The sequence below is a fragment of the Chamaea fasciata genome, unplaced genomic scaffold (assembly GCF_029207755.1).
Source record: "Chamaea fasciata isolate MVZ Bird 193981 ecotype frontalis unplaced genomic scaffold, bChaFas1.0.hap1 SCAF_1, whole genome shotgun sequence".
Lineage (NCBI taxonomy): Eukaryota > Metazoa > Chordata > Aves > Passeriformes > Sylviidae > Chamaea > Chamaea fasciata.
In genome coordinates this window covers 114252955-114277763 of record NW_027094086.1, presented here as the reverse complement: position 1 = coordinate 114277763, position 24809 = coordinate 114252955, and the positions used below count along the sequence as shown (strand labels likewise).

The 24809-nt window shown below is 37.0% G+C and overlaps 1 protein-coding gene across 3 annotated transcripts in view; it reads right to left on the bottom strand.

Moving 5' to 3' along the window:
• Positions 1-24809, bottom strand: part of TOP2B (DNA topoisomerase II beta) — a 59529-nt gene that overhangs the window by 33752 nt on the left and 968 nt on the right. For 2 of the 3 annotated variants that reach the window (XM_066194308.1, XM_066194300.1), the window contains exons 2-8: positions 7736-7909; positions 6961-7051; positions 4938-5001; positions 3555-3700; positions 3056-3153; positions 1428-1640; positions 1175-1348 (exon numbers count right to left, since the gene is read on the bottom strand). In XM_066194308.1, coding sequence (XP_066050405.1) covers positions 1175-1348; positions 1428-1640; positions 3056-3153; positions 3555-3700; positions 4938-5001; positions 6961-7051; positions 7736-7909 — 960 coding nt within the window. Of the gene's footprint in view, positions 1-1174; positions 1349-1427; positions 1641-3055; positions 3154-3554; positions 3701-4937; positions 5002-6960; positions 7052-7735; positions 7910-23820; positions 23839-24809 lie in introns of those variants that run through there. The other variant, XM_066194313.1, reaches the window with a different exon arrangement.

Here is a 24809-nt window from a genome sequence, read left to right as displayed (position 1 = left end):
CAGAACATGTAGCTACACTGAGAGTGACTGAAAAGAAGTTATGTAATAAAAATTATGTCCCACCAAACATTGGCTACGCATTACCTAACACCAAGATTAACACTGACATTACTGGGCACCTGCTAGGCCAAGTGTAACCACTGGTGCTTTGTGCAACATTAGAGTTATCCTCTGAGTCTTTCAACAGAGATCTGAGCAAGGAGAGGCTTCAAAGTATCTGATTACCAATTCTTATCTTAGCCATCTTTTGGAAAGCTCACAGTTAAGATACTCTAGACACAGTCTCACCAATTACTAGGACTGCTTGTTCTAGTCTTGTTAAATCTAGCTTGTTAGATCTGCTACCTCTAATAACCGGACTGTTTAGTGAGATCTAACAACCTAACTGCCTAGTTGTTAGGTCACTCATCCAGTGCAATTTGTGAAGAGCAGAAGTGACAAAGACTTTTTCTCACCATGGTAGACCACAGACCCCTAAACCCTGTTCATGCCAAAAGGGCATAAATAAGACTTATGCTGGTGGATTTCAGGTGATTCCCTTCATGCCTGACCACAAGTTGAGAAGCACTGAGCTGTACTTTATTTAGTATGCTGACCACATCGCTGCTTTAGCATAACTTCAGATTTTCTTTGTTATTATATCACTACTACTATAGTTGCAAAGAAAACCTAGATATCCCTACGAAGATACACAAATAAAAGAAAATTACAGTCAACACTTCAGGCCAATTTTTTACATCATAAAGCAATTAATGGACAGCCATTTCTCAAGGACACCAAAAGCCATTTCTGCACTGCAAAACTTGCTACTGGTACCTTTAAAGGCATTTGTACACTTTTTAACCTTACTTTCAGAATTATCTAATTACAAGGTGTTAAAAAGGAAGAAATTAATTAGTTCCATTTTCTTCAACGCAATGTATGCTCACATAAGACATCAGTATCACCAACAATGATTACCAGCGTTTTCAAAACTAGTGCTTACTATAGAAATACTGCTATGAATGTATTTTGATTGCATCCAATTGCTCTGCCAGTTGCTCTCATTCAAAGGATACCTCAACTTTTTATTTACAGCAACCCAGATTCACTTTTTTATCAAACACCCGACTGGGTATAGCCCCAGCACGCATTTTATCATTTCCATTTTGTACCATTTGGTCTAACCACCCACCTTTGTGGTAGCTATACTATTTACAAAGCTGATCTGCTGGAACCCTTTTTCACTCAGAGTGAGGCACACATCCCATCGTTCATTCACGACTTCGTGGATGACTTTGAGCGCGACTCCGGTTTCATCCAGCTTGTCCTTAACGTAGAGATCTACGTAGCTGCGAAATCCATTCACCTACAAGTAACAGGGAACAGTCACTCCTCTCTGCACCAAATACTCAGCACACCCAAGATATATCAAGTGATGTTCTTACAGGTAGTTTCTTCCCATTCAACATGACTTTCACTCCTTTGCACGACCCAGCCAAATCATACGCTCGTCTTGTCATGAGGGCCACAATATCCTTATCAAGCTTTTCCATTTTAAATTTAGAAAGATCTGGCTGGAATGTAATGCATGTGTAGTCATCACCTTCAAAATGCTTAATCTTGGGCTCAGAGGTCTTCATCATGTTGTTCATCCAAGTCTTCGGAAACAAAACATTTTAGATGTTAGTTTACAGCACAATATCCTCTGCCTTTATTCCCTTTTCCAGCTATGATAGGATTGCAACAGTTACACAACAAAAAGCTCACGAATTTCCTTTAGAAGTTTCCTTTGGTAAAACACTACACAAAGTTAATTGATTTACAAAGGTAAGCACAAGCATAGGTGGCAGCACATTTGTGATTTCTGTGAACATGCGAGTGTTATTACATTGATGGACATGATTCTAATGCAAATGGGGCCTCCCACAGAACTTACTAAATTAGATACAAGTGAGCTGGGATTACAGTCCTTGTCACCCATCCGTTTAACACTTCCAATCCACTACACACCTCTACAGAGAGGGTTTTTAGTCCCTGTGCAGAGACTCAGTAGTCTCCTATACAGCATCCTGGTGGTTGTACAGTGTGCCAAAAAAAACCAACAAACCAAGGGGTTCAGACTTGACCCAGGAGTGTTGTACTGCTCCCTATTTAAGAATGTGGGTGTATCTGCATGATCAAGCAGAACATCTGCTCACAGCATATATCAAAGTTCAATTCTAATAAATTTTCACAGATTTTGAAAATACTGGAAAATGCAGCACTTTAAGTCCAAAAGCATTTAGTCATTTTCAAAAAGTACAGTCAAACCAATATTAATTTGCCCTTTGGCAGTCAGCATAAAATATTACATTTTTTAAGAGACAGGCATAACTGATTAAGTGCATTATTTATGTAGTGATATGACAGCATGACCAGAAATTAATTAATGGTCCAGAAAGTAAGAGAAGAAAGTCTCCAGCTGGGAAAGACTGTAAACCCAAGGAACTTTGGTATCTAATACTCTGCCAAAGTACTTTAAACTTCTTGAAAGGAGGCCATCTCAAAGCTATATACTGTAGACCTGACTACATTCAGCCCTTGGTCTCTATGCTAACAATGAGCAATGGGTTCAAGTGGGGGGTTTGCACTCAAATCCACATGGGGCTAGTTAAATTCATGACATAAACAGTGAAGAATCGGTTTCTAACACCATGCAAAATTACACAGATAATTGTTTCCATGTTTGTATAGCTAAGTAGAAAGATTTTTTTGACAAATTATACAAGAGAAATTTCAAAGTGATTCAATTGAATAAATTCCTTTTCACATGTCCATGAATATACTTCAGTTTTAACAGAAATTTGAGGGGTTTTTAGTCACCTAACACTTCAAAGAAAGAATAATTTACCCAAAAACTCTAAAACATATAAATACCAATTTTTACCAACTGAACTAACCCAGCCTGCAAACTCTACACATCCCTTTGAATGAGAAACTATCCATTTTGTTAAATACTCCTGAAATATATGTGCTAGATTTTAAGTCCGTAACTACAGCAAACAAAGGAAAGAAGTTTTGAACGTTTCTATACCTGCTTAAAGCTGTGTTTGTACTCTTTGCAAGCAGTTTCAACTGTAAACTTTGTACTAAATATGTTACAAAGTTTTGCACCATAGCCATTGCGTCCACCTGAAAAAACAACACATAGTAAACTACGGTCAGTTTAAATTAAGGACAATAAATCATATCCTAATTTATCAAATATATTTTTCCCTGCATTTCAGGAGCAGAAGTGTTTAAATACTCATATACATTATAATTAAAATATAAAAGTATGTTGTTTGTTACTCAGTAATGAGTACTGACACTGGAGATGTAATTGTAAAGTTCTCTGTAAATACTGGTATTAAAAAAGGAAAAGTAAGATATTTCCTTTAAGTCTTTTTACTCTAATAAAGGGCTATAGCAAGGGTGACTAAGTAATCACTTGTTATGAAACAGATAAGAAAGAGAAAAATTAAGAAGGGGAAGCATGGTGAAGAGGCACACAATGGCTTAACTGAATAAAAAAGCACATTAAATAGCCTTGCCTGTAACTTTTTTCTCATCATCATCATAGTTGCTAGATGTTAGTAGCTGCCCAAAGATTAAAGCAGGCACGTATACTTTTTCTACTTTGTGTTCCACAACTGGTATCCCCTTTCCATTATTCCATATGCTGATAATGTTTGATTCCCTAGAAAAATAATTAAGACATTAAGCAAATGAATGCAATCTTGAAAACAGATTTCTGCATACCTGTTTAAATACAGAAAATAAAATAACCAAAGAAAAATACAGCGAAAGACCATATTCTTACAACATCTACTTGGAGCTCTAACAATTTTAATTACAAAAAGCTCCACCTATTTTTGATTATTAGAAGTCTTGGAAGAAGGAGCTTAATTGTCCATACATGACAGTATTTCATACAACAAAAAATAATCCCCAAAAATCTGTTTTAAGAGCTTTCACTGTCAACATGAAGTGCAACAGGATCCTGATGCCTACTGACACAATTACGCTCAAGTTAGACGTGTAGCTTTTAAGGTTTCATTGAACTCCATCCAGACAAGTTATCATCTGTTTAAAACTGTTATTTCTGAGTTATGATAAACATTGTGACTTATTTTATGTATCAGTGCCAAAAGCCCATCAATATCTGGCATCATTATTTTTTCTAGCTCTTGCATTGAATTTTCATTTTTGAGTATTAGAGAGTTCACAATCAGGACAGGTCAGGCAAATTTATACATTTACCATTTCTCTCCCATTCCATGATCCAAGTAGAAAAATCTCTTCTCAGCATATTTATCCTAAAACTTAGGTCTGAAAACTAGCTGTCTAAATAATTCATTATTCAGTTAAATGTCTCTGAAAAGGCACTACTAAAGGAACCCAATCAGCATCTATTTCAATACAGTACTTCTCACCAGAAATTATCTCTTCAAGTATTCAGTTTCAAAAAACATGGTAATGATGTATTTGCAATATGAAGTTTCAGTGTGATATAGATGACTAATTCAAACAGTCTTATCCTAATCCTAAAGGAGTCAATACAGAAGTTCAAGAGGGGCAAAATTGTGTTACAAAACCTCAAAGCTCATATTTAAGATTTGAAAAGAACCTGGCTGGCTAGAGATATGCACTGCCAAGCTTTCAATTTATCACAAATTTTATGAACTTCTGGTTTTAAGTTTCATCCAAACATTAATGAATGGTTTAGGAAAGCAATTATTATAAATTCAGAATGGTAGCACCTTCTGTTAACCGCTTTTAATTCACCTCTTCATCTTAAAATATAAAGCTAATGGAAACAATTCCAAAAACATTCTGTTTTCAAGAAATACAATTTCATTAGTAAAATCATTTGTTCAAATCTAAACTGCAAGAGCACTGGCAGGGAAAGCAAATGAAAACATGCTTTTACTTACGGATCAATGGATATTTTAATACAAGTCATATTCTTGTCCCTCTGCTTATTGTCAGCAGCATTTACTATGAAACAAAGTAGCACAAATTAACACTTCATAAGCGATTATTAATCTCTTGGTCTGTAAAATTTGCTTTATACATATTCCACCACCAGCTACAATACTCCAGGTATTTTTAATCTGGTAGCTCTTTGTATATATTACGTATCTTAGCACTGGAGTCCATAAATATAACCAAGTGCCTACAAGAAGAGATTTTTCATCCTTCTTATAATTACTCATTCTATTTCTAGCTGTTAGACCATCTGAGAAATAAATATAGAAGTATATTTTGTGAGCTCATAACTGTTCTTAACATACTGAGCACTTCATTCTTCTCATGTTCTTGTTTGGATATTTATTGCAACATGTATGTGAAAAACCTTAGAAACTTACATACATCGCCAGACTAATTTACACAATGAAATCCGCCAGAAAAGTCACATCCATTAAGGAGCGGTTTTTGACTCCAGCAAAAGTTCTCTCTAAAAAGCTTACAAAACTTGTAACTAGCAGTCAACTTGGTTTAGGACCAAAACAAGGACAACTGGAAATTAATATTTGATCAGAATTTAATTAAATTGCACTGACATGTATATATTTTACAGGAAGCAGAAATGTGACTGTGGCCACTAAACATGAAAACATTAGTCATTTTCAGCATCTGTCTCATCATCCATGAAACAGATGAAGGTAAAACCCCAAAATACCAAATATCTTAATACCTGACAGGGACATCTGTATAAGATCAGATACTTCAAGGTGCTTTTGCTAAGATCATAAAGTGCAGTTTCATTCAAAAGCACGCAAAGCTAAAACGTCCCATTTTCATGATGTTATTACATTGTCCTCTAGCTCTCAAACCACGCTCTCTGGAGCACTTATCAGTGCTTCATAAAGCAGCAATAAGCCATGAAGTACTCCAATAATGGCAGAATACTGATCTTCCTTCTGAATGGGACAATATGGAAGTGGTCTCCCTAACACGAAAAGCCGAAAAACTTAGATCTATGAGGCAGCACTCAAAACAGAAGGGTTAAAAGGTTTTCATTCTCATGTTTATCAAATCAGGTAATAAGTTAAAAATAGTAATAATAAAAACAATTTAAGCATTCTTTTCCGTCTGGTAAAGATATAGTCCTTATTGCCTCAATTCAGCAAAGCTGTAAAGCAGTTTTAGAGATGTGGAAAAGTTGTGAACCTAATGAAGGTCATGACAAAACTGACCTCAGTAGACAATAATTTAATTTATGAGGCAATCCTACCAATCCTTTAAAGGGAACTTCATAAAAGCTGACAATTCCAAGATTTCATGTCAGTTAGGCCAAAATATCAGTTCAGCAGACAGCACAGTATTCAGATATTCTACATCTCTACTGTTGATTACTGTGTGCCTGTCACCAACAGAATATCATCAACCAGTAAGTCACAGTAGCTCAGAGAATTTTGACAAAATTTTCTAAAAATTTTTTGTGCCTCAGCCATAGTGCTTTTTAATGCCAATATACTTATTTATTTTAAAACTGCCTGAAGTCCAAAAATGATCCATGAAAACTACCACCACTATCCCTCTGTACAGAAGGAAGAAGTTTTAATAACTGATGAAAGGATGATCTAAGTGAACACTCAGATGACTTAGAAGTTGCACTTTTTCAGAGGCATAATCTTCTTACAAATATCACCTTAAATTGTAGCCCTAATAGTACTCCACAGGTTAAAAATCTTGTAACAACATTGATCATGAAGAATGATCTAGCTTGGACATTCAGTAACAAATATTTACACTTCCTTACAAGTTCAGCTGAAAACTCTTCCCTTTAGAAGTGTTCTACAGTTCTAGAATGCATGAGATTTTTATGCCCTATAGTTTACCAGGACTCAAGTCTGGAATTTAGACTTAGAGACAAGTTGATGTACTTTGAGAGCACTCGGAAAAGTTTGTACCCCATTGTACTAAGGCAGTATTATTGTTAAAAATACTTACCAAGAATTTCATCAAAGATCTTGTACAAGCCTGGAACAAAGGTAACTTCTCTGCAATTCATTCCTACATCTTCATCATAAACCCACATTAACTACATGGAAACAAAATAAAATAAAAGTATTTACTGTCTTGGTAAACCAGTCTATGATTCTCTAAGATCTATTTCCTTCAGGAACTTGCCTCTTACAGTCTGATTACTGCAGCCATACAAGACAAAAGCAGAAGTCTGCAAAAGTTATAGCTGTACCCACAAAGAATTCCATAATGAAAATCCATTTTTTTCTGCTTGGCGGGGAGCTCCCTACAGTACAGACAGTGAAGTTCAAAGCAATTTGCAACTTCACAAAAACAAGTGAAGAAAGTGCCAGCAGGAGGCCTAAATTCTCTGTTCTCTACCTAAACAAACAGACCAAAGCACTTTCGGACCTAGAACAAATGCTGCTTACAAATATGCATCCATATGCACATAGGCATGTTTGTGAGCACAGACCTATACACACATAGCTGTCTGCTTGCACACTCAGGTGAGGGTTTGTGTTTTGACTGGATTTCAGTATTTTTTGATTGTATCTTTTCAAATGAACTAAGCACTCACTGCCTTAAAGCAACTCTCATCCCCTTCCTACACATGCATACATAAACAAGACCACAGTTTTTAACTTTCTAATTTGGAATACTGAGAAAAACAGAGATGCATCTATTTAATAACCAGATTAGGCATTTCCTCATTAAAACAACAAAAACCATTAAAGACTGTAAATTTAATGACACTTACCTGAGTTAAGGGTTCAACTGACCCAATGTAGGTATCTGGACGGAGGAGGATGTGCTCAAGCTGAGTCTTTTTCTGATAAACTCTCTCAACAGACAACTTCTTTGAAGTGTCATTTTTATTAATGCTTTCTGAGTCTTCCTTTTTTGAAGCATTCATCTGATTATCAAATAATGTCTATAAAAACAAACCAAACCAACAATCAACCTCATTCAATCTGTCACTCTTGAGATATAAATAAAATCTGACAGAGATTTAAATTACAATCAAAACTTGTCATGTAATTTAAATGTTAAGTTTTCAGATGTATTAAGATAAAGCTATCCTTGCAACAGAGAAAGATCAACAGATTACATGACAGATCTTTAACAAATTGTTACATATTCAAACTTTAGCAATTTACTAAGTACAATAAACCAAAATAAGGAAACAACAGCACAAAAGGCACACATCTCTTCAGGTTAAGTATTTATAACATCCATTTTATGTGTAAGCATTTGAATCCAAACCACTGAATACTGTTCTAAATGGCAACAGGAATACTACACTTTCACATTATAGTCTGGACAAATCATTCAGCAGGACTTAAGAAACACTAAAATGCCTCTCCTACTGGCTTCTCAATTCCTTTAATTTACATTCTCTATTGAAGTGATCAATCCCAGAATGTTTTATGGTGAAAGGAGAGTCACTATTTTTGAGAGCATATAGAGGAATGACAAGGGGGAATGGCTTCAAATTGAAAGAGTAGGTTTAGATTATCTATTAGGAAGACACTCTTTACTGCACAGCTGGTGAGGCACTGGAACAGGTTGCTCAGAGGGACTGCGGATGCCCCATCCCTGGCAGTGCTCAAGGCCAGGTTGGATGGAACTCTTGAGCAACCTGGTCCAGTGGAAGGCATCCCTGGCCATGGCAGAGGGGTTGGAACTCGCTGATCTTTGAGGTCCCTTCCAACCCAGGTCATTGTATGACTGTATGAAATAAACCAAGGACTGTAAGAAGAGAGAATCACATAGGCTAATGTTGGAATTTAAACAGAATTCAAACCTAATCTGTCTGAATTTTATGAAAAATACCTTGAAGAACAGATTTATGGTCAACTAACCCACTTTGGGATGGTGAGGGAGGTGGGATACAGACATCTGGTGCACTTTCAGCAATTTTTTTCCTGACAGATACCTCCTCGCCATTGAATCAAAATCACATTAAAAAAGGTTAATCTCAGAACAACCAATTATAGATTAGCCATATTCTGAGACAGTAAAAACATATACACAAAGAGACTAGTAATGACATTTTACAATATCCATTCCTATCTATAAATTGGAATTATCTGAACTATCTTAAAAATGCCAGTAAATGGAACTTTAACTCAAATGATTTATTTGCCTGGTTAGAAAACATAAGAAATTCTGTACCCACTCATCCAGTACCTGAAACAGCCTCTTTCTCTCAGAGGAGGTTTATCAGCTCTGAAGCAGGTGTTACATGACCAGTAGAAACCATCACCAGACAAATAATAAGGACAAAATCCACTTGCCACACAGGCAAATTTTTTCCCTCTCATTTAGCTGTTTCCAGTATGTGTCTATATAAAGTAAATACAGGCTAAACTCCAACCCTCAATTAACCAGTCATCATGCAGATTTTGTGGCCAAAAGGAAGTGTAATCACTTCTCCTTCGATGTAGCTATTGTTGCAGCCTCAGATAGCACTGAAAGCAAAGGGCAAGAAAACACATAAATCCATAGGAAAAAGGAGCAAAGGATACTGAATTCACACAAAAAAACTTCAGCAGAATCAAAAAGGCCAAACACCAACCTACAGCACACAATTCTCCACATATTAATCTCATTTATCTTCTCCAGCTTCTAGTACTCAGGCTTTGATGCCTCTACACCTCCCCCCGCCCAGCCCAGCCAGCACAAGAATAAAGCATTTAATTCTATTCATAACACGGGAAATTACCTTTCTCCTCCAGATTTAGAGATCACATATTTCTAGTTTATTTATGGAAATTCTAGGAAACACACTTCCAGAGCTTTGAGAGAGGCAGATTGTGTGCACCAGTGATGACAACAACCAATTATTTGGCCATGAGTAAACCTGAACATGCCAAATGAAAATAAAATTATTACCTACTCCTGTATCTGACAGCACCCAGAGAAAAAGGAGAAAGAACCCAGGGAACCTCACAATCTGGCCCCAGGATTACACAGAGCAGAGTTGGAACCACAACACTAGCCCTCATGACTGTTCTGCTGGAGTCTATCTCATTTTCTGCCAAACAGGGAAGTTGCAAAATCACGTGGGTGATTAGAGGGCTTTGGTATCCAAGTCAATTTAGCCTTCACAGTTATTTGGTTTTACACTGTGATAACCCTGTCACCATCACCCTAAAAATACTACCTATGAATCAACTAAGCAAGCAGAAAAGGAACAGAACTTTGCAAATAGATGCATTAAACTGATACATAGAAGAGAAGTAATAAGAATTGTTACTAAAGAAGCACTGCCAATAGATGCAACATAATTTTTTTTCATTGAAGTAGTTCTGTGAATGACATCCAGGCTTCCAATGAGTTTCACTGTACATGTATATAAATATATTTTTTAATTTTATTACCATCTTTGACATCATATCTCATAGGAATTACCCTTAGCTCACTTACTGGTCCCACAGCTCTGTTAACACTGTTTTACTATGTTCACTTGTTCTGAAGGGACCAGTGACTAGTAGGAAAATAATATAATACTTCTCAGATTAAATAAGTGTCGGAAAAAATGGAAGAGAGGAGATGCAATTGATATAGAATGCAAAAGAATTCCAGGTGCAAAAACCATCAAAATCTTGTTCAAACAGAACTGCTTCATTTGCTCCCAATTCTTAGGCTTTAAGAAGTTTTTACAGTCAGGGAAGTTTGTGACAGGCAGTTACCAGGATAGTTCCTCAGCTGACATGTATATCAGTATTATATTCTCAGGACTGCTCTGAGACTGCTCTCCAAAACGCTTCTACTCACCCAGTGTGTGAGGACTGGGATCTAACCACACATCACAACTCGGCAAATGCGTTAACACACAGTGAGAACTTAAACCTTAGCCTAAAAATGTAGGCTACAATTTTCCTACCTCTGACAGTAAAAATGTTATGAGACAAGTAGAGTAAGAGCCAGAAGATTAGCAAAAGTCCATTTTATTGTGACCAAGCAACTCAGGATTGGGAAAAATTATTACAGAATAGAATATTGGGATTTCTACAAGCTATTGCCATTAATAAATGCTAGGAAATGCATTTCTGCTTTCCAGTGAAAGTCTTACTGACAGCTTATCGGAGTTTAGACTTTGCAATTTATCAGTAATAAATGTATCAAAACTCTATCTTCTGCTGAGATGCTACTTTCAAATCGTTGTCACATTGACAGACAAGGGAGGTCACACCTAAACAAACTCTGCTGCCTAACAATAGTTAGCCCTACAGAAGTGTCCCTTCGAGGGGACACTTAAGGTTTGCTGTAGGCCAGCATTAGTAAGGATCATCTGCCACTGTACTCCCTGGGACACCTATGTCCATTATTGTTTATAACACACTCACTGGAAGACAATAATGTACTATTCAAGAAGGGAGAAAATTACACAAAGGATCAGCATAACATATTTTCCTTCTGCTCAGTGATTTAAAAAAGGGAAAAAGGGGTCTTAAAGAACTTTAATGCTATAGTTTTTATTAAGACAACACAAAGTATGCCAAACTTAAACGCTCATTTCATTGTCATAAAGGACATTTTATTCATGATGTATGATTTTATTCATACAATACTTCAAGAATCATACATATTCTGTGTGCAAAAAGCCCTTGTGCTATAAACATTCAGAACTTGTTTACATGCTACTGAAACACAAGCATAAAAGCCCAAAAATATTAAACTATACAAATGAATGTAATTATGCAGGTATGCAAAGCTCAGAAGCCCACAGAACTGCAGTTTCCCAGGCCAAGCATTTTAGGCTGTGCTGTACCCAGAAAACCAGTTCTGAATCTCTTTATCTCCACCTCAAATGGACATTTTTAGAGTTCAAGTGATGCTTAGAACTCATTCCAAAAAAAGAGAAAATCTTCATCACCAAACACAGGATAGAGATCTATGGACACAAACATCCTCCACAGTCTTCACATTTTGTGTTCCTTAATAAAAATCAAAATAAAATTTAAGTGCTTTCAACTTCTGAATTTCTACTACTTAAAATACAAATAAATGCAACAGGAAAGTCCTCCCCCACTTTTTTTTTTTTTTTTTCAAACTGGGCAAGCACTTAACTGACAATCTCTGCTGTATATTTTGGATTTGTCTCAAGAATGCCTTTTGTATTCTGTCCTGTATGAAAGATCTTCATATTGTTAAAGCTCCAATAACACTTCTCAAAACAGCACCAGCTGTTGTTTCATGAGAAAACCCCTAAAGAGAATTAACCAAGTGTCACAAAGGGCTTAAGTCTTCTTCTTCACAGTAAGACTGCTTTTTGCTTGTTTGTCTACAGGTTACTCAGTGTTCAAGGTCTGCTTTGCAATTTTAATGTTGCCAATTCTTTTTTTTTATTATTTTTTTTAGACACAGTGGGTGACTTTCCCAATGTATTGTGACATTCATGACTTTACAAACTCTTACTAATCTTGTGGACTTTCTAACCCTCCAGACTGATGACAAATACACACATATGGGTAAGTCAGCAAGATGACCATGCTTAAGTAGTTTGGAAAGTTACAACCTGTTGCACTGTTCATCCTTCTTCAAAGACATCCAGTCATACTTCATACCAGTGACCTCTGATGGTGCCAGTTTGCTACATGCTTTTAAACGCAGCATAGTGACAACTGGACAGAAAATCCCCAATTCTCAGTTGACAGCAATTGCTGCACAGGTTACCACATCACGGCTATTGTGCATGCTGTCACAACCAGGTCTTATCATGACAACTGCTTTCCCCAGGATGATTGCAATGTCTGCAGAACTCCCCTTCTGAAGTTGTTCTTGCCATGAATTTATCTAGTACTGTGTGGAAGCTGCAGTCATTCTTTGCTTTGGTGATCTCCAGAGTCAGAACCCAAGTAGCAGCTGATAGACCACAGTTTGGCAACACGGCTTTTACTGTCTACCTTCAACCCACGAACTCACATATTTCGCTTTGGCATCTGCTTTCTTCACATTTTGCTGTTTTATTTTCATGTTATGTTCTCACCCATTGACATTTCTGTGTATAACAAGGCATGTATGACATCCACATTAAGTTAGAGATTTTTATTGCCTTTTTCTAACGAAAACTGGGTCACGTCATCTTTCTTTGCATTTTGAGCCACCACGCTGAGTTTGGTTACTTATGGTGCAAACAGCTGTACTCAATATGGCTAAATCTTAATACACACTCGATCTAGAGAGTTTGGCAGCACCAGAGAAAAGCTATTAAAGCTATTCCTATCTAAAGGCACAACAACATGTAAAGCTACAACAAAGAAGGCAGGTTTCATCATCAGTTTCAATCTTGACATGGCTGCAATATACATCCTTGGTTTGACTCCTTTAAGTGAAAGCTTTAGTCTTAAGTGGATGAATTCCACACAATAGAAAGTTGAAAAACCTGAAAAATGTTTAATATTAATGTCTCTCCCCACTTACCCAAACTTCATTCTCTATTGGTCACTGTCATATTGTTGTCCACTGCAAAATATCTCCATACAACAATATTAACAAACTATTTTTCTTTTGTCTGCCCGTTCCTTCTTACCCTTATTAGGTGGCAAGAAAAGGGCTCATTTTCTACATTGGCAGACAAGCATAAATGAGCCTAGAAGAGAATATGTAGGTGAAAAAGAGGTTTCCTTCCCTTTGGCTTTGTCTTTTCTGCCTTAAACTCATAAAACTACTCCATATAATGAATACTCCTGATACACGCTCCTGAATAGTCAAATGCAGCCCTGGGACATAACAACTTAGAAAAGTACATGCCATGTGTCCTACATTTCCTTAAATAAAGTGGAGGATAAGCACATTTAGTGGGACAAGACAGTAAATTTTGAGTGTAATTAAGCTGTAAAACCTTGGGAGGTTAATTAAGTAATGAAATCCAGGGATTACAGTTCAAAACAAAACTACTTCTTCTGAGGGAGATATGCTATACCTCCAAAAAAAAGTGTATAGGTGCCAGATGATAATTACAAGGGAATTCTACAGATAACATGCATTTGACTGCTGTGTGTCATATCGGACCATAATAGCTTCATCTTGCCCCAGAAAAATAGACAAGGAATAAAATTTTACCTAAACATTTTGCAATCTTCCCAAAGACAGCTCTGGCTGAGATTACCTCCCACCATGAAAAGAAAACTGGAGGGAGTTTCAAAATAAACCACTCTCCTGCTGTGTTTAACAAATGGTTGGGCTCTCCTGCCAAGATGAAAACACACAAAAGTAACAGTTCCCTTTTACCACAGCAAATCTCCATAGATTGTCGCATACCATCAGTGACATGAACTAAATCTCTCTATCACATCCTTCCCAAAGCTGATCACAGAAAGGAGTTCATGGAAAATTCACCCAGAAGTAGTGTCACCAGTGAGACTAATCCATCTGTCCATTTTAAATTTTTTTTTTTTTTAAATCCCCTGATTCTGACACTTTACTCTGGACTCTGAAAGCACCACAGTACATAGAGTTTAGTCATGATGATCCAGTTATGGAATAACTTCAGAATGTTCAGATTTCCCTGTTATAGAAAACCAAAACTATTAAATGCTGCCAAAAGGGCAAAATTCCATCTTTGCTTCCTTCTTCGTTCCTTATAGTGGAATCAAGCACACCTCACAACAATCTGGTTCAGGGAGCAAACATATCCTTTCCCCATTCTTCATCAACCAGAAGCAATTAGTTGTCCACTAGCTCACTTTCCTGAACAAGCTTGCTAGAGAATCAGAAAACTTAGTGGTAAGGAAGAGACCAGAAACATACAGCTAGGAGGATATGGTTAAAAAACACCCTCACACTTTTCAACAGGTATTGCCAGATTGCTTGGCTGCATGATGGAATGACACTCTTGGAATTATCTTTCAAGATATCAGAGCTTTATCTTCCTAGTAAATACCTAAACACCCTAAAAGTAGCATTATTTTTAATTTTAGGAACATGAATACACAACATAGAGGCACAGCAGAGTTAAATAAAAATTTAGGTATTTGCTTTCTCCATTCTTTTTGAAAAATAACACCTTTGTGCAAATATTTATGCTCACTGTAATTACTTCTGACCAGAAAATTATGTATATTGGTTTAAATATTAATTCACTTTCAGTCATATTAAGTTAGTACAGCAACAGTTAACACTTCATTTGGCACAGGCTTGTACACAACCAGCAATACATTCAGATCCTGAGCCTTACTATGTTCTTTAAAAGCAGGTGCTTACCATCTGCCCTTGAATCATGACAATTAAATTGAATTTTATTGCTAAATTCTTCTGTGGGTCTGAAATTTTTTAGTTGTCTCTCCACTGACAAGTTCTACTCCAATACTAAATTTTTTACTGCTCACGCAGTATCAGAAAGCTCCTCAATGGACGATCTGGTAACAGATTAATCTTCTAAGAATCTTTTATTTCCAGCTAAAATTCAGAAACAAACAAGGGAAAAAATACCCTAACATAAAAAGGAATTTGTTAATGTTATACTTTAAGACATCCTATGACTGTTTTCTTAGAGATTCTGGTAACAGTGGCCTTTGGAACCACTGGCTGAAGATGTTTGATGATAGAATGACCAAATCTGTTTGGTCCACTGTTTCACCAGCCAGCTCACACACAAGCCCTCCACTAGCCAAGAAATCATAAAATTAGAGGTTCTGACACCTGAACTTCAGATTAGCAGTACCTGGCTGCACCTCTTTACACCTCAGTGTTTCCCACATGCCTGACCTTTTTCTAATGCTTTACTAGTTTGAGCACTGTGAAAGTATTCCAGACTCCCATTACATTTCCTTTTCCCAATTGCAAGGATTACTTGCCACAACCTGACAGATTTTTGTTTCTGCACAACAAAATCTTTGAAACCCATACAGGCTGTATGTCAAGTATCACATGTCAAGTAACACTGTGCTATTTGCTTTCAGATGCTCTGGGTTCTATGGCCAGCTTGAATCCATATCACACTGCAAGGTTTTTTTTTCCCTGCTGACCTACCTTCATTATTAACAAACTTTAGAAAAAACTCTGAGCAGGAATAAGGCAACATTCAAGACATTCATGCTGCCAGACAGCACATGGAGAGAACAAATCCAACCGGGGTAGGTTTTGTGCTCACGTTAACTGGCACACATGAAGATTTTATTCTACAGAGCAGCCCAGACCCAGAATTTTCTGGTCAGGTTCAGGACTATTAATGTGGCCACACTAAATTAGTAATAGAGGAAAGCCCAAATATCATTCAGAGGTTACTTATCCAACTGCACTCTTCATTGGGAAGCAATTCTCTGCTGAACAAAAGAAGCAAATTCCTAAACTCACAAATGTAGCAGCCATCAGAATATTAAATTTGTTTATAATAACATGCCTTTATGTTATTTGCCTGTCTACCTTGCACTGAAATACTAAAACACCTTGACTGCGATACATGGGCTTTTCATATCTTTAATACACGTGGTGCCCTAAAAAGGAATGCAATCTGATCAGTAGAAACTGTTAGAAGTCTGCTTTCTGGAACCTTCCACAAAAAAGCAATAGCACCTAGGCCCAACATAAGTGAAAATCAATAAGCTTTTTTTTCCTATTAAAAAACTGTCCCAAACATTGAAAAACTCTACATGTTCATACCCCATACTACATTTGGTCCACACTAAAAACTACTTTTTTATAATTAGAAGCCCCTATGGTAACACAGCCACATTTTCTGGTATTTTCTAGTTAAAAAATCTATCTTTTTTCTGCCATATTAAAATAAATATGAATCCAGTGCTCCTTAAAAAAAAAGTTACTTGAGTTTAATTGCTCAGCTCCTACTATGCAACATCTACTCCTCTTCTGGAGACTTTACAGGCCTTGAAATGTTTTATAAGCCTCATAAATATATGACAAATTCTAGTCTCAATCCTGTAGTAAATTGCATGAGAAAGGAACAGAGGGTTGGTATTCCAGACATTGACAGGAATTCAGGAGGAAAACATATGCATCAATAAAGTCAATAAAGCCTTAACGCTGTTCCAAAATTCCCCTTTCTTCCTCAGCCACTCATCCTCCCACAAACAACATTCCCACAGAAGTCATTAGGAAAAGCCTTTCAGAATTGTTCATTAAAAGTGCTGACAATCTCGCAGATCCATCAAAATTCTACCCTTTAATTTGCTATTTAAGAATTGTGTCTTGGCAGGCAGAAGAATCAACTTCTTGATAAAAGGTACCATAAAAAAAGACTCATAAAATAACTTCAAATACATTTTGAGAATAATTTTTAAATTGTTTCTTAATTTCATCACCAACATACCTGACGTGTATGTTTATCACTCAGCTGGCAAAGAAGAAAGTCTACATGGCATATTCTGAAAGACTTCACTAATATCAGGAAGGGCAGGTTAACATTATATAACTTAAGGTTTGTTTCGTTTCAAGCATCTGGACCATCTGCCTCCATCTCCACCAGCAAAACCAGTATGGAACTTCTCCCTCTGCCCCCAGCCAATTTCTCATGTGCTTTCACAGTCTCCTATTTGAGACTTTAAGAAAAACCCTCTTCTGGATCTACTCAATACCAAAATAGAATAACGGCCTCACTTCTTGCAACTGCTCACCTCCAAGCAACTTGCCTCCCTTGCCACTCCAAGACTGTGACATGACACCTCAAAGTTTTCATGATGATGATGTAACAGAACAGTGTTACACTAGGTTAGGATCACTAAACAGAGTTTGTCAGAAAACGCAGCCTCAGCCAACAAAAAGCTCTGTGCTGATGCACGGGGTAACAGCCTGAATGACTTCAGAGAGCAGAAGTCTCTGTATCAGCTGGACTGAGACAAAGTTTAGTTTGCCATTCTTGTACATTCATATCGTGGCACACAACTGGGGAATAAACACAGGACTGAAATGCTCACACACTACTACACTATTGTCCCTAAAAACTTCAAATAGCCCAGAGCTACCATAGATTACACAGATGGAAATATCTCCAGTGAAGTTCACATTGTCCATATCTCATAAGTAAAGATGCTCAACTTAAGGGATGACTCCAGAATTCCAACTGCTCTTATGGAAACATTACATACCAAGTTCGCTGGTTGCAAGAGCTTTTTTAATTTTTTTTTCCTCTACTTTGTCTCAGCTTCTTTTAATTTATAGGAAAATAACTTCTCAGTGTTATCTTACGGCTCCTGTATTTTGTCATGACAATAAAATATTATTTCTTGCTCTCTCCTTAAAGATTCCTTCACAGATTGAGAAAGATGGTGTGAGTTTTTGGCACCTCACTAAGGTAGACATTTGCCCAGTTTTTCATACATTTGCTCTTCTTACAAATTTCTGTGATCTGAAGAAGAAACAGGAAGCCCAAGACTAACTAGGCCCACTCATTCACTAAAAAAGAGCAAAAGAAATCAAGAAGTGGTGTTTATAAGAGGAGGACTGTTTCGTATCTCAACTGCAATTCTACTTCACAAATCAGGAAAAAAATTGTAGATTAAGCATTTTAATCCTTTTTCACTTTTTTTTTTCCCCTTTAAGGTAGCTTTTTAAATTCCATCCAAATGACAATATAAATCTGATATTTAGGTCTGAACCTTTCAAACACGTTCTACCTCAAGTAGATTTTACACTAACTTGGCAAACACCCCTTTTTCTAACTTGCTGAAAAAAACCTACTAAAACTTCTAGATGTGCATAGTGTAACAAATACACAGAATTATCACTGTCACAAAAATAAAAAAAAAATAGAAGCAGTACTTTACTTTCAGTGGCAAATTGTATTTCTATGCAAATTGGAATTGCATTGAGAGGCAGACAGGATATTAAAATAGCTTTATTAAATGAAACGAGATGAGCTGATATCATAGAATAAGTTAACAACTCACTTCAAAACATAACTTAAAAGGACTTAGGCCATAAGAGTAAAAGCATTTGCAATCACAACGAAATTTTAAAAACAGCAGATCTGATGCTCACTTGTCAAGGAGGGGAGGAATATTTTCCTGCTTTTCACACCAAATTTTTGAGTACTCATTTCTGAAATACCTGAAGATAATGGCTAGGAAACACTTCTGAATAAAAATTACTACAAGCTGGTTTATCACTTCACTTATGAGGAACAGTTTTTCTTCTATATTTGCAACACAAAGAAATATTTGGTGTTTGATCTTGACACCTTGTTTTTATTGCTAGAACTTAAAGCATACTTCAAATTTAGTATTTATTTTCAAAGTTATGTAATAACATTTTATATGCCTTGATTTAGAATTTACTTTAAATCTGGAATATTATATTATCTGAAATACATTCTTCCAAAATACCTGTGTTCCAGTAAAAGTACTTGAGAAGACACCACTATGTTTCCAAGCATGCAGTTTTCAAGAGAGACGTCTTCACACAGTTATGCACATTTAGAACTACGTATTTTGTTTTGCTCAATCTGCTTTTGAAAACATTCAAAGCAGAATAACATTTTGACTGTGGGTGGCTTGCAAGAAATTTACTGTTTGAAATGAGGAAAATTAAGTTTTCTGTAACAGTTTTCATTCTTAAATTTTCTATATATAATCTATTTTTTATATATATATATATATATGTCCCTCCCAGGGAGGGAATTGCTCTCATCCATCAGCTATGAATCACACGTGCTGCTTTTCATTAATTGAAACATAAACATGCATTTGCAGGCTGCCTTTGCACATAGACACACAAGAGAGTTTAAATGCAAGGTAAAAACCTACTTCTGGAAAAATAAAGTCAATGCAAACAAAATACTAAATTTAATCAGTAATTTTTTCAGACTTAAGCTGTCTATTTTAGACTACCTATTTGCTCTTTTATTTGGAAAGGTTACTTTATCCGTCCAAATAAAGCAATTCCTTACTTACTGTTTAATACAGCACAGGCATCTTAGAAATTAAAGAGATCTCACACACACAGAGATCTCACACGTCAAACATTAACAGGGGCCACGTGCTCAAACGTACCTCTTTCCTCACTGAACACCATATCACCCATAGACCTTCTTAAATCAATTCCTCCCCAAACTCTGAGATATAAATTCCTTCCTAGACTTGGTTACAATTTAGCTCCCCACTTCTATGCATTCATCACTCTTTCACCCATGCCAGAAGAAGGTTTCCTCCCAGCTCAGAACACAGAGGGTGCAGATGCACCTACTGAGCTGTGGGACTGGCTCAGCTGCTGTCAAAGCTGTGGCCCCGATCCTGTTCCAGTACTAAGCCTCCACTTGATATCACCTCTATCACTACTTTGATCCTGCATTATTCAGCATTCTGACAAGGAGAAGACTGAACAACAAAAGTATTTAATGAGTGGCGGTGTGGAGCGTAGAGGATAAGAAGCAACCACTTTTTTTTTTTTTTTTTTTTTTTTTTTTTTTTTTTTTTTTTTTTTTGGCAGGCAAACCAAAACATCTGAGGAATCCCTCTTCAGAACTATTGTGTCTGACTCACCCAGATGAGCCACAAATATTTCCCTCTGGTGCTAGAATATCCAGGAGAGTCATGACATCTCTTTACAGCACTGCTTCCTTAAGGGCAGCAGAATCAGAAATACAATAAGACTAGGAGGGAATGCTGCTTCCCCTCAGCTGTTGGATAAAACTACACAGCTCAAAGCCCACAAAACACATTCTGTTTAGTAAAAATAAATATTAATATTAATACATCGGGGCAAGTATTTCAGATCTGATTTTCCTTTCATTGTGTAACTGTGAGAAAAGGAGGGGGAGGGAGGGTAAGGACACACAGGACAAAAACCCTCCTGGTTCTCTGGTCACCATAACAGCAAAAGACAGATACTCATATAAAGCAAGAGGCAAAACAAGGCTTGGCAACAAAACAAGACTTTCCCCACACACCCCGCCTGCTCTGCAGACACCACAGTGCAGCAGAGAAAAGATAAGACAAACTAAGAGCACATGTAACAAGTGTCACATATGTGACAACTGCATCCTAGCCCAGTTGCAGCCAGCGGAGAACCAGAAGGCCTGAACCAGATAAAGAAATGGAAAGCACAGAAAGCAAATTCTGAGCTTTAACCTGGGTCTGGAGAGGCAACAAAAGAGGTCTAAAGGACTCGGGAGTAGGAGCTTCAACCACCTACTCCTCCTTTGAAATGAATATAGTAATGGGCAGTAATAAAAAGGATAAAGGACTATTTATCCTTGGTTCACCTCTAGGACAGTATGCTTATTTCTAAAAACAGAAGATTTCATTAGGATTTGGTCATATTAATGACCATATCTGCCAACTGTTAGTGCTCCAGGCAGGCAGAACCCTGATAGCTTATAGAAACAGACCCCTGATAGAGCAGTAACACAATGCAACTCTTGGGTACGCTGCCATAGCCCAACACTCACCCTGCAGCACTATATTGGCAGAAGAAGGGAACACCTGTTTTGCTCCCATCCAAAAACCCCTGCTCCCAAATCAGAGGAATGGCCAAAGCTCAGCGTAGCAGTGATCCCCTTCAGATTTGAGATGAAAAAAGCCAACCCATAAAGTCAGAAACCACCCAGTGCAGAAGCCATAACCAGTGAATTATGGCGCGTCACCAGAAGTTATCAGACATTATTCAACAGGAAGACTTGTTTTAACCCTCTCTGAACATATTAAAAGTCAAATCAAACTGAAAGTAATCCCTTTATTAAGGGCAAAAGTATTTGATTTCAATTGAAGCAATATAAGAAAGACAAGGTCCCTTTAATAGGACTAGGATGGGCTTTATTGGTTGGTACTTAAAATATATACATTGAGCCTACTATCTTATTAATTACATACACTCTATATCTAAATAAATGACAGTATTAAATTAAAAGTTATTTTTAAGGCAAACTCTGAATCCTCTGAAAGATGCTTATATCTGAATTTAGATTATTTGAAAGGCTGGTTCTTTTCACTTACCAATATACAGCTACCGTATACATTCAAACAAGTATAACCCAAACAAATGCAGTATTTCCATCTATTAATAATATATATTATTTCCATTCTACTCCATATGAGGAGCAGACATCAATGATTTTTTTTTAAAAGAGAAGTCACATGAACAGTCACCATATATTCACTTTAATATAGCACTTCCTAGAGCCAAAACCTGTCCCTTACACCAAGGACAGGAAAGTGGAAGTAGTGTTCAAAGTCCTAAATTATTATCAGCACTCTCAGCTTCCATTTATCAGGCTCATATAGCTCCTAGCATCGAGGAGAAAGTCTTGAAAACACTGACAGAAGTAAGTGATCAAATATTGCCTGTTTGAAACACTCAGTTTTCTGGGCATTCCCATTGTATCAGAACCAATGCACTTCAAAGTGTTACATGCAATGACATCACCTTCACTATAAAAGGCATATTAAAAAAAAAAAAGAAAAAGAGTGCTATTTCTGTGCCATTAAAATTCATTTTCTGTCGTTCTTAAACACACAGAGGCTGAAGAATTATTTATTTTGTTCACAGTAAATTTTTCTAACATTAGAAAATGCCCTTACATTTCACCAATGAAAACTCTCCTAGTTACAAATCCAGGCTTTTGCAACAAACTCTTGATACAACTTAGCACTTTTGTGAGTGGCACTTGGAGGTCACCCACCAAAAGTAATTTGTATCCCTCTGTCAAAACTCCACCTCCTACCAACTGTTAGAGCGCAGGGCTGCAAGTTGATTTCAGAAAATCATCAACCAAGCCAAGAAAAACAAACAAACAAACAATCAAAAACCAAGCAAGTACATTTTATAAATCAGAGGTTACCTTGATTTGTCGTCAGTTAAATAATGCTAAATCGCTTTCTCAATAAACATTTTCAGTTATCATATTCTCAGGGTTCCCATCACTGGAAATTGTGCCTAACTAGTTACATTTCTTCAAGTTACAGCTGAAAACACAGATGACTTGCTGTTTGTTTCCATAAGCATTTAACTCCTCTTGCTTTTAAAAGTAAAAGTAGGTATCACCTGATGCTTGTAAGATGTCTTGTTGTGAAATTCACTCTAGGGTAAATTTTGTATTATGGGAAGTACCTTTCCTTTTTCACAACTGCACGTTAATTCTTTCCTATATACAAGCACGCTCTTTGAATCACACCCAAAGCTGAAGTCACACACACAACTCTTTACTAAAATGTGAGCAACTATGTTACGTACACAGGATCTGCTAGTTTGAAACATAAATTAACACCCCACCAAGTTTTAGATGTTTCCTCATCTTTAGGGCCAGACTTTCTTCTGTCACCCTACAATTGTTTAACTCGTGGTCTTATTAAGAAACCACAAACTACACAGAACACATTACTCAGACAGAGAAGCATCCTAGTGGTTTCAACACACTAGCAAGAATTCTAAAGAAATCAAGGTGGTTTCAAAACGACCTACAACCAAACTGCAAGTGGCTGCATATCCAGCAGATTTATGGCAAGCAGATTAAAGCCAGACAGCTGAAACTATTCTGTCCCTACCTCTGTACCTGTTGCCCTTCTCAAGAACAGCATATGATCATCTACAAATGAACCACCACCTAAACCAACATTTTTTTCAGCCTGGCACACTAGCCATGGCCCCATTCAATTCAGTACTACAACAATATTGTTCTTTTGTATGCCAGTGTTCTACAGCTGACATGAAACAGGTCTGGTTTTAGGAGCTGGCTCAGAAATGCTACCTTCACCCTTTAAAATGCACATGAGAGAAAGAAAGAATGTTCCACTGTTTTCTGAAAAAATAAATGAACACAGTTTTAACTAAAATCCGATTATTTCCCCGCAACTACTCTGAATTGACAAAAACACTTTTAACTTTTATTGCTTTTAGAGAATGAAAAGTTTGATCATTTCCAGTTGTAGGAAACTGTTGACTCACCATAATTTCAACCCCATTACATTTAAGAACATGTTTCAATGAAAATGCCTATTCAGTAATTTTCGCACTTCATTCTGCAGTTTTCTGTATGAGCTGTAAAACTTTCAATTACTTGGTTGAACCTAGATGGTAAAATCTTAATTCTGAAGAGCCATCCAAAGACCACAGTTGATAAAGATTACAAAGTACTGTGGAAAGGAGAATAATTTCAGCTTCTCAACTTAGACATGTTCACATGTCTAAACTGTCTGATTTCAAGTGGCACACCCAGAAACTTGCACTTTTTTTTTAATATACCTTTCCACGCTGCCAGCTTCTTAAAACTAAAGAGAATGAACAACATTAAATGCAGTAATTAGAGCCATGAAATAGTCCACAATCAGAACACACAGGATTTGTTCACTCCAATAATACTTCTTTTTCAACAGCTCCGAGATGTAGAGGGACAGAAGAACAAGTTTGCTATCATTCTGTTTAACAAGACTTGCTAAAATTTCTCACTTCTGTAAAGCACATGTGTCTGATTAAAGATAGCTCACCACCTATCCACCAAGATGTAGTGTCTTCTGCTTAAACATTAAAGAAGTCACCCCACTGTGCTGAGCAAGAGAAAGGCAGGGGAGTTACTGATTGGCTGAACCAGACCCCTTCAGGTCACCTTTGCTCCTCCTTCCTCTCAGGGCTCACCAAAACCTGAGAGCATCCACTCTTACTACTGACGAGGGGAGCATCTCAGCCCTGGGAGCCAGGGCTTGTACTCTCAAAGGAGTATAAGGAGGCTCAAAACGAATCACCAATTCTAGAGCCAGTTATCACCAGCACCCTCTCTAATCTTAACACTTCCGACCAACTCATGAAAGGCAGTAAAACACTCCCTCTTGGGTCTGTTGCAGAGTTACAACTTCTGGAAGATGATGAAGTTGAGTGCCAAGATGGAATAGCAAGCCCACAGCTCCTGCTTCCTGTCTCTGGAACTTGGGAACTTCAAG